This window comes from Myotis myotis, unplaced genomic scaffold (genome assembly GCF_014108235.1).
Source record: "Myotis myotis isolate mMyoMyo1 unplaced genomic scaffold, mMyoMyo1.p scaffold_m19_p_14, whole genome shotgun sequence".
NCBI classification, from domain to species: Eukaryota; Metazoa; Chordata; class Mammalia; order Chiroptera; family Vespertilionidae; genus Myotis; species Myotis myotis.
The window spans coordinates 17970716-17982073 of NW_023416318.1; the positions used below are offsets into that span (position 1 = coordinate 17970716).

Genomic DNA, 11358 nt, shown 5'->3' on the forward strand with positions numbered 1-11358 from the left:
GTAGGGGATGTGCAGGAGGCAGCCAATTGATGATTCTCTCTCATCATTGATGTTTCCATCTCTCTCTCTCCCTGTCCCTTCCTCTCTGAAATCAATAAAAATATATTATTAAAAAAAAAAGAAAAAGAAAAAGAATCCCTTGCCTACACAACATAAACTCATTAGGTCTCTGAGGACACTGAGACAATTTCCTTCCTTGATCAATCAGTTTGTCAATGTGGGACATACAGAAACACGTGGTCTTGGAGTATGAGTGTGAAACTGAGGGAACACTGTTATTCACATCTATGGTCAGTATATCACAACGGGAGCCAAATTTAGCATGTGATCAACTGGAAGCCACTTAGTAGAAAATTCCTTTATTATAGTGCAAATAACTTTCAGCAGTGACATAATAATGTAGGAACACATTTAGCACATTTTACACCACGCAGTAAATAAGAAAGTGTTTCTTTGAAAATAATTCATCAGAGGGACATTATTTCATTAATGCCAGAAAACGCCAAGGCTGTTTCCCTCTTTTTGGATATTTTCTTTTTAATACAGATGAAAGGATTTGCCACTTTAACAAATCGCCATCAATTCTAAGAGTGATTTTTGAATTGAGGCTGGCAAGATTTAAAATGGGGTTTCAAGTAAAAAAAAAAAAAACAACAAAAAAAAAGAATTTTAAGACAATTTTGGGTTAGCCCAGTAGAAGTCATTTCTATTAACTTGTAAGTATATACAAACATTCACTCCAGTTTTGATGCAGAAATGGACAGATTGTCTACAGCCTGCCTTTATTCCCCGAGAGCCTGATTGTTCATTACACTCCTTGGTTTTGGTCACATTGCGAAACGAGGACTCTAGTCAGAAATAACTCCTTGCATGCCCAAGTGCTTTCGTGTGAAGCTTTAAATTGCACTTTCCATACTGAATTCCCACCTTGGGCCTCACATGGCCATGAGAGGACATGAACACTGTTTCCAGTTTACAGCTGGGGTAGGCCCCTGCTAATTTCCCTACAGCTGAACCAAACTCTCACATCCTTCAGATTAAGTCCAATAGGCTTAACCAAAAGCTCAGAGAGAAACGAAAGGTTAGCAGCCTGTCTTTACATTACACTGCCTAAGGGCTTGGCTGCTAACCAGTTAGCCGACGGGCAGAGAGTACAGTGTCCACTCCAATCAGTTACACTCCCAACGCCTCTGGTTTCTGCTGAATTATGCAGTGGGTGGGAACGGATGACCACTCAAAGGAAACCTCCCGTGGGTTCTTCCACCACAAGGAGAATAAAAACCCAACACATATCCTTCAGGACCATGAGAAATTAATCACAGGCTTGAAAATACCTGAAGCCACAGACAGCCCTCTTGGCTGATTAAGTCAGCTGGTCCATACAGCTTTTCAATGCTCAGCCAGTGTTGTTGGGTAAAGGATCTTCTTATATAACACAATGGAACTGTGCTACACAGTTTCAAAGGTCAGAAGAATCCAAATACATCGCCTATAAAAAAGTCACCATTTTAGTTTTCTTTTTCTTAGACTTTGGTACTGAAACACTGTCTACATTCTCGACACGTGGAAATGACGTGGCCACTTCAGTGCCTCTGCATGTTGTGTAAAAAAAACTCAAAAGCAAAGCAGGACAAGGACGTGTCATAACAAGACATGGTATGCTGTACAAACAAAACCTAAATTATACATAAGTACACCCCCACCCTAGCACCCCTTCCCCCCCACCCCGTTCTACCTGACCAAGCAATGCCAAAGGTCCTTCTCTCCAGGGCCAATGGGGTTTGGGAAATTCAGCACCCAGGACGCCAACCATCCCTTGCCTCTCGATGACATTGATGGTAGTGCAGGCTCCTCCTGGAGAGGCACTGCTGTTTGATCAGTTCCACAAGTGCAGGGAGACTCCTACAGCTTAATTGGGAAGCATGCGTCCTATTGGTTGGACTCAAAGACCTGGAGTTCTGGGAGTTAACCTTTCAGATAAGCTAATTGGATCATTTTCTAATCTGGATCCTGTCTTATCCTAGTATCTCAGCAGAGCCAACAAAGCAGGAACCGTCCTCTACTCTGCAGCTACAAAGGCATTGCTTGGGGATGCTGGTGAGGGCCATGTAATAAAAGGGATGCAATGAGCTAATAGCTGAAGGTGATATAAATTATTTGCAAGTAAGTTATTTGGGGCCAGTGGCTCCTGCTTTACATTGCATTCCAGAATCATTTTCATATTATACCCTTAAAAGTTTATATAATAGTCATTTAAAAACTGTCTATGCAATCACCTCTTATATGTTGTCCATTAGTTTAATAGCAACTTAAGGAGCCATTATGTAAATCTAGGAAAAAGTAGCTAGTCAGTCTTAAGGAAGCCAATACTGTGTTAATTCACAGGAAGGAGAAAAAGCGATGTAAATAGAATTTTACATGAATTGTCAATAACTCCAAAGCCAGTTTTACCAAAATGTTGCAGTCTTTCCAAAAGCACTTACAGCAATTTATATCAAGAGATCCTAAATATAGGGGTCTGGAGGATATGACTCAATTGTTTAAGGTAGAAATTCACCTGTTACATGATTGTAATATGTATCTTTCCCCCCTTGGACCTAAGATGTTTGTACATTCAAAAGTTCCTAACTTGTTGTTCTTGAGATATTAATCATTTTCTAATACATATGTTGAGCATAAATAAATATGAGAAAGCTTTAAAAATCTGAATTAACATTATCCTGTGCAAAAAATCCAAAACAAAATAAAAAAAACACACAAAACCCCCCAAAACAAAAAAACAACCAACACAAACCTTGAACAACCTACATTCTATGTTAATACCCTGACTAAAATGTTGGTTGTGCTACGCAATTCCACTTCAGTGCAGAAATGAGTTGATTTCGGTGTACCGAGTTAAGTCTTTAGCACTTTTTGTTTCTAAACATCACCTTGCTTTGAAAAGATGAATAACTCGCTACCAAATCACAAATCATCACAAATCCATTTCAGTTTAGGTCTGAATAAAATCCAGCATAAATGTTATTACTTTGTTCTGGGAATAATGGCTCGGTGTCTTTGTTCCGACAGCTTCCTAAGGGCAAACCTTGGTTGAAGTTGTCATTTGGGTTTCAACTGCAAAGAAGAGACAGTGAAGCTTGCCTTTTGCTTTTGTTTTCTTTTTAAGTCTCCAGATGTTGTTAAGACACTTCTTCCAGACCAACAGTCAGATAGTTGTGGCACCTGATCCGATTTGAAATGGAGGTGGTTGAAACAACATCAGCCAAGCTTAGTGATCTGGAGGTCCCCGTTTATCTTTATGGTATCAATTGCAGATAACGTTTGAACTCGGTGGTAAAAATCAAAAAGTTGATGTCCATCCACAAACACTCTGAAACGTGGGTGCTCGCAGAGAATTTCCACCTGGAAGAAACAGAATAATCAATCTCAGTTCCCAATTTCAATGAACCCTGCTAGGGAAAACAAACAGTCTTTCACTTTAGAGCAGTGGTTCTCAACCTTCCTAATGCCGCGACCCCTTAATACAGTTCCTTATGTTGTGGTGACCTCCGATTTCATTGTTACAAATTGAACATAATTAAAGCATAGTGATTAATCACAAAAACAATATGTAATTATATATGTGTTTTCTGATGGTCTTAGGCAACTCCCGTGAAAGGGTCGTTCGACCCCCAGGTTGAGAACCATTGCTTTAGAGAAAGAACGGCAACATCTTCAGTGGTTCTCACATGTTGGAGTGCATCGGAATATAATACAAAACGTTTGTTAGAACACAGATTGCTGGGCCTCACCTCCAAAATTTTAATTTTAGTAGGTCTAATGTGATTTCTAAAAAAAAATCTACATTTCCACCAAGTTCCAAGGGGATGCTGTTTTTGCTGGAAGGAGGAACACACTTTGTCAACCACTGCTCTACACTGTTTAATATCCTTTAAAGATTTAAAATTGCTTATGCTTTAACACTCCAGAGAGCATAGCTTTATTGATATGGCACTGAATGCCTCCACTGTCCTCCCCTTGAACAATCTATCCCACCTTCAGAGGAGCCTCTCATAAGGCAGAACTGGTATGCATTAGTAGCATGTAATAATAGTCTAGAGTAGACACTCCAACCTGGTAAACACTAAAGCAAAGAGGTTACAGAGTAATTACCATTGGACCAAGGATGTATAATTAACAAGGCTTTATTAAGACAAACAGAAATACTGATTCCATATGGTAAAAGGTTTTTCTTCCTCTCTTCCTTAAGCAATTCACCATAGAATTTAATCATTGGTTCTATGCTATGTATTTATTAAAAGCATTGGTATTCACCATGCAAGGAGAGACTCCATATGTGATGTTAGTCACATTTAATTCGTATTATTACCAAACTTATGTCACCAAGGAGGGCCAACATCATTTCAATTTTGTTGTTGGGAAGCATTACATTCCTCTTGGCAGTCAGGAGCTCTGCTTACTCACACTCCTGAGCTATGCATTAAGATTCATAATTAAGAAACTGTCACAGTCACGAGTAGCTGAAGGGGTCATTACCATTTTAGAGAAAGGGAAGGGCAGGGATCATGGGTGGGGGTGCCTTTCCCAGACTATGATTAGAAGGGCAACAATCTCAATGCGACCACTGATATGAAAAGTCATGGATTCTTATGTTTCCCCCCAGAACATAATTACTTCTTCATAAGGCCCTTATAAATTTCTAGATGAAGGTAGGTAGTTCTGCTTTGTTAGGAGTATATGCCACATAGAGCTTTCAACTGAGTTGTCATTATTGTGATTTTTGTTAACAAGGTATAATGGGGACAACTTCATCAGCAGGTCTCACATTTTAGTTAAGTCCTTTCTTGACACATTACTGACTTGCATCTCTTACTTGGTGTTGTCCTTCATAGAGGAAGGTGCTGCTAATGCATCTTAATTGGATGGGAAGTTAGGGCTGAGCTTCCGGCTTGCTAGATAGTAAGGAGCAAATCTATACTCATCCAGCTCCAAGGGAAAGATTTGTCAGCCACACAGCCTGCGACAAAGACACAGACTGAGGCTACTTAACCCATAGGAGGAAACAAAGACATAGCCAGGCCTTGAAATTCCAACCACTATATTCTTTAAAGAGTTATAACTAATAAGATTTAGTGCTTCTTAAAGGTTGAGAAAAAAATGAGGACAACTCATATTTATTAATCAATCAACTATTTTTGGGACAGGTATCTATTATATACTTAATACTATGTGAAGCACTACATAGAAAGTATTCTTAACAATCAGGACACATAAATATGGATTCACTTACTAAATGTATTAGCTAAGAGCTACCATGGCGAATATTAATTCAAATCAGCACACAGTTCTTTTGATCTTTTTTCACCATCGGGTGACAAATTTCCTGGAAATGAAAAAATTCTGGCTGCTTAAAGCGTTCTTGGCAACACCAGAGGAGGAAAACATCCTCACCCTGCCAGGGGCTGGAGCTGGAGCACTCGAGGTACTCACCCTGAATGGCTGGTCTGGGATGAATGGAAAGTAAGGGATCGCTGATTGTTCCTCGCCCCTTTCGCCAGATATACAAGAATTTCTGAGTAGCTGCCGGTCTGTGAACACAGCTTTGAGTTCAATTGCCACATCAGCTGGAGGATCTTCTGAGTCACCACAGGTCAAGCTGATGGCAAAACTGGTAAGAAAATCGTCTCATTAATTCCAGGTTGGACATAACAACATTTAACAATGACCCAGGATCCCACATTTTCTCCTTCTTCTCGGGATTTGTCTGCTTTTCATGGGACACTACTCTTTTACCCAGGTGAGACTAGCTATCGAGAAGTAGGATTATAATCAAGTCAGTTATTTTGTTACATAAAGGAGGCTCTGGTGGAGTTGAAAATGACTCACATTGGGGATTTCAGATACCCCAAACCATTCACACATCTTTTATCTTAATCCATTTCAGAATTCTCAAACACAGCCCCCAAAACTGATCAGGGGAAATAATATCTTGTAAACTTGGTTCTCATTTATATTGGTTCTCATTATATTTTATTTATATTGATAGTTCTCACTCCAAGCACCATGTTTTAAAACTACAAAAAAAACAAAGTACTTTCTTTGCCTCCCTAAGGGTCAAAGAAAAAATGATGTGGGCCTATATTTATAATCTCTAGATATAAATAGCTGTCTGGAGAAATGATGGCTGGGATTCATACACATTCTTTTCATGGGAACATGGTACTTTCTTGGCACTTCCAACTAGCAACACTGGCCACAGGGAGAGGAAGAGGAGGAGCAGTGCATAGGAGGGGGCAGGGCCTTGTCACTGCCTGATAGCTCTGCCTTACCTCTCAGGGTTGAGGTCAACGATGCCCATCACTAACACCTTCTTGCCTGGTCTCATGCCACCTTTAATATGCCCACAAAATGGAACTATCTGCAAGGGGAAACAGGAAGTTTACAGCCTGCAAGGGAAGAGCCAAGCCCTCAGATCCTGAGGACCTGACCCATTAGAAAATGTAATTAGAAAGGAAGAGGGTACCCGCAGAGACACAGAGCCCAGAAAAAAAAATCATTTACCAGTCGTGGGAAGTACACGTCGGCTTGCACTGGAGAGCCCAAGGAGTTGTTTAAATGTCCATCATCTAGTTTCTAAAAATAGAAGCACATAGATTGGCTTTTTAAAGGCTCTTGTTTTGGGTGGTGGGAGTTCGGGAAGAACCTACACAAATCTGGAGGAATCCAGCAGCCCTTACAGAATACTGGCAGCGTCTGCAGATGCTGCCGCCTCACAGTCCATTGAATAACCGCATAAATCCTCGGAACAAAACCCGTTCTTTCCACCTGGTAGCTAAGCCTCTAAAGATCCCCGGACCCTTCAGATCTAGATCCAAATCAAGGTCGTGGCACACCGGGAAGCCAGAGCCCAGCCCCGGAGGAGGGTAGGCCCCTCTCTAACCGCGAACGCATCTGGACGCGCGGTCTCCCAGGCCTGTCCTCCCGGACGTGGCTGGAGCGCAGCAGCCGCGCTCAACTTCTCCCGGGAGCCACTGGCGCCGACCCATTTCCAAGGGGGAATCCCCGGTCGGGGGCGGACGCGGGGTGCGCGCGCCCCGATACACTCACGCACGCGCACCCTCACACGTGCAACGTGCACACACCTGGCCGGGGGCTGCACGGCACAGAGGGGGCTGTCGGTGACCCCCATCCCGCCGTCCGCCCAAACACCCTCCCGGGTCCAGCGGCCCCCAGCCCGTGGCGCCCCCAAGCCGGCCGTGCACAGCGGCTCCTGCTAACAGGTACCGGGCACCTTCCCACGCCGGGGGCGCCGGGCTGGGCCTCAGCTCCTCTCCGCCGCAGCTCGGCGGGAGCGGGGGCGCGGCGTGGGGGGCTGCGGGAAGGGGGCGCCTCGCGTGCGCCCCGCCACACTCACCACTACGGCATCACTGTCGGCCACCGATCCCGCCATCTTCTTGCAGAGCGCGGCGGGTGCACGGCTGGAGGCCGGTGGCGGGGGACGTGGGACGCGGCGCGCGGGCGGGGATCCCGGGGCGGTCCTGCGCCGGGCGGGGGCGCGGGTCCGAGGATGGCTCGGGCGCGCACACCCACGCGGGCACGCGCGCGCGCGTACGCCGGGGGCCCCGCGCCGACCTGGCAGGCAGGCCCGGGCGGTGGGGGAGGGAAGGGAGAGGCGGCGCCGGCCCCGAGGTCGGAGGTGGCCGCGGCTGCCCGGACGGCGACTGGCCAGTCGAGCTGCTTTCTGCCTCCGGGTGCTGCTGTCGCTGCGCGAAGAGGAAAGGTGCCAAGAGCCGCACGGCGCCGGCCCTGGGCGGCATTTAAAGGCCGCCGGGGTCCGGCTCGGGAACCGGGAACAGGGCGGGGACCCGGCTGGGCTGCCACGGCTTGCTCAGCTTGCCCTGCCCCTTGGCCATTGGACAGTGGCAAGAGGCTGGGGCGGGAGGGACGGGCCTGTGCGTACCGGTTAGGGCTCGCGGGAGGGCCAGGGCCTGGTCGGCCCTCCCAGGGGTGAGGGTGGGTGGGGCTGGGGGTGATGGCGAAGTGAGGGGGCTTGCCAGGTGACAGGTGCTTGTGACATCCCCGCCCCTCCCTTCCAGCCAGCCCCCTTCTTTCTCGGCCATGTCCTGGGGCAGGTGGGACAGTGGAGGCCAGGTCAAGGGAAGACTGGGTTGGGGGTATGATTTCAGAGCTAGAGATTTCTTTCAGAGAATTCCAAAGTGGGAGGAAAGAGCCTTGGGCTCTCTGGGGTAGAAAGATAATGAAAGGTCTCCAGGTTTGCATAAGTAAATATTGGGCCCGGAAGCCAGAGGCAGGAGGATTCTCAGTAGGCACTTTATATCCCAGGAGCTTAGCTACAGAGCAGGCCTCTCTCCTGGGGAAGCATGGGCAAGCCTGGGGAACCTGGGGCTCTTTCAGGCCGGGGTCTGGCTCAGTCTTACCAAAGAGCCTCCGTTGGGTCCTGTTTTTGTATGAGACACCTGCCCAGTCCAGGTTAGTACATTTGTCACTGAAAATCTTTGTAGGAGTCATTTCCAGGGGGTGCACCCCTCTTTATTCTAAGGCACAAATTCCTTTATGGCATTTCCACATGAGTATGATTATGTAACTTCTCAGATAAAGCTGTATCAACATACCTCTATTAGGTGACATCTTGGTTTAAACATTCCATTGTGTGAATCATCAGGGTGTTGACACTAATAAGCTGAGAGCATGTGTGACCTGCTGCAATCCCAGAGGGGCCCTCACTTGCTGGCTGTGTGGCCTGGAACATCACTGCGGCTTTTGTGTCTTAGCTTTCCCTTTGCGGACCAGAGCTAATTGTGGTAATCTCAGTCCAGTCGGAAGAATTACCTGCACACGCCTGTAAGCCACAGTCATCTGTGTGTTCTCTGAGTTAGACACTGAAGTGCTGCACTGTTGTGGCTTACATTTTTGCACTTGTTTACCAATCATACGTTATTGATTACTTTAAAATATTAGGCAGTAATAGAAAACTATTGACATTTTGAAAGCGTATTCAGTATATCTCAATTTCTGAGAGTCTGGTATCATTGAAGTTGTCCTTAGCTAAGCTAAGAGTGATCTAATACATCATGATGGGTAAAGAGTGCCCAGGTTCAAATCCTGGCTGTGCCAGTGACTAGCTGGGTGATTTTGGACAAGTTACTCAACTTCCCCATGACTCTGTTTCTTCATCTGTGAATCAGAGATGACAGTAATGGTGATGAAGATAGTGCCTATCTCGTTTATTGGGGAGATTAAACAAATTGGTTCCTGTATCTTCCTTAGAGTAGTTAGTACCTGACACATAGTAAGCATTTGCTCCAAAAATATTGAGTGCCTGCCATGTGCCAGGCACTGGGGATCCAGCAGGGACTTTTTTGTTGAGCTTACATTCTAGTGGGAAAGGCAGTCAATAAATAAATATATAATACATCAGCTGGTAAACACTTTAGAAAAAATAGTAAAGCAACTAAGGTGGGAGAGAGAGAGATAGGAGGTGAGACATAGGGTTGTCAGGGAGGCCACCTATGGAAGAGTTTGAGAAGATTCCTAATGGTAAGGAGGGAATCATTTGGATGTCTGGAAGAAGTTGCTGGCATAGGGAACTACAAGGGCAAAGTCCCCAGGGTGATGTATATGGGTGCAGCTGGAGAGCAACGACTAAAGAGATAAGTAACTAGAAATGGACGAGGCCAGTGGTTCTCAACCTTCCTAATGCCGCGACCCTTTAATACAGTTCCTCATGTTGTGGTGACCCCCAACCATAAAATTATTTTTGTTGCTACTTCATAACTTTAATGTTGCTACTGTTATGAATCATAATGTAAATATCTGATATGCAGGATATATTTAGGCGACCCCTGTGAAAGGGTTGTTCGACCCCCAAAGGGGTCGCGATCCACAGGTTGAGAACCGCTGGACTAGGCCATGTAGACCATGTGAAGATGGCATTACTCAGGAGAACTGGGAAGACATTGGAGAGGTTTCTCAGCAAAGGAGAGACATAGTTGACCATCTGTTTAGATGCATCCCTCTTGGCTGTTGTGTGGAGTGACTAGTCTTTGTGGGAAGAGTGGTATGTGGGAGGCAGGGCAGACGCAGGCCTTAGAAGGCTCCTGCATCAGCCCAAGCGATTTACAATGCCGGCTTTGACACGGAGGAAGTGGTGAAGATGTGAGAAGCCGTGGGCCCTTGCTAAGTCCTAGCTGTTGTCATTAGGTAGCATTGAGGGTTCATATCAACTCCTAAGACTCAGTTTCCTCACCACAAAATTAAGGGGTTGGGCTCATTCATTATTCCTTCTTGGCTCTTACAAAATTCTGGTTTCTGAAATGCTTGTGTAAGTAGCATCTACATTTACTAGTAAATGGGTGGAGAATGGGTGCTGCTGAGTAAAAATAATCTTGGGTTTAATCTTTTGATAAATGGTTTTGTGGGGGTGAAGAATAACCCTTTTATTTCTTTGGTAAAATAGAGTTGCCGATATTTGGATTGCTTCCGATGAGTTCCTTACATTTTGGGAATGTAAAGAATAGGAAAGTGCTGAACCTGCCCGAATGGAAAAGTTTGAACATGGAAAATTGCCTTTTATTCCAAAAATGCTCCATTCCTTCTCAGTCTATAGAACGGTTCATCTTGAATATGGAGAGCAGACAGGAAGCCTACATGAATATTTTGTTATAATTAAAGCTGAACAGAATCAAAGTACCCCTTACAGGGAAAAGTCATTAGCAGATTAATGAGTTATAGAACTTAACCTTTTTTTTTTTTTTTTTTTTTTTTTAGTTGTATAGTGAAGGCTAGACAAACTTTGTGCTTCGATTATAGGCATTTGTCTCTAAAAAGCATTCACCGAGATTGTGACTGTTTTTATGAAGGACTGATTACTACTGGAAACTGCTAAAAAGGCTAAAGAAGGGAGAAGGCAGTCAAATAGATGAGATTAGCACTAAAAAGAAAGCATGAACAGGTTTTTCAAGATAGACTGCCAAATGACCTTCCCAGATAAAAAGAGGAGAGCACTTCCTTTTTCCTTCCTACTTAATATGTTTTATTCAAATGTATACATACAGAATGTCTTACATTGGGAGGAGAATACAGCACTGACATCAGTTCAGCAGCCATTCTATGTATTCCTATGTGCTATGATACCATGGACCGAAAAGATATTTGGGGATGTACAACGCTGTCCTGGAGGAGCTTACAGCTCACTCTGGGGACCAGGGCAGAATGTAGTGGCGGGTCAGATAATAAAGGCTTCAGACCTGTAGCCTGAGCACTGGAGTGAGGGGTGGGGGTTGGAGGAGGTAGGGCAGTTGGAGGATTAAGGCCGAAGGCAGCTTTCTGGAGGAGACA

At 45.0% G+C, this 11358-nt stretch overlaps 1 protein-coding gene across 1 annotated transcript; it reads right to left on the reverse strand.

Annotated features, from left to right (window-relative positions):
* Nucleotides 1-343: 343 nt before the first annotated feature.
* Nucleotides 344-7865, reverse strand: LGALSL (galectin like). Its single transcript, XM_036334360.1, has 5 exons — nucleotides 7415-7865; nucleotides 6562-6633; nucleotides 6330-6418; nucleotides 5491-5668; nucleotides 344-3402 (listed from the first exon to the last, which is right to left on the reverse strand). Exons 1-5 carry the CDS (start codon nucleotides 7448-7450, stop codon nucleotides 3259-3261), a joined length of 519 nt encoding a protein of 172 aa, XP_036190253.1. The 5' UTR covers nucleotides 7451-7865; the 3' UTR covers nucleotides 344-3258.
* Between the last annotated feature and the right edge of the window lie 3493 nt (nucleotides 7866-11358).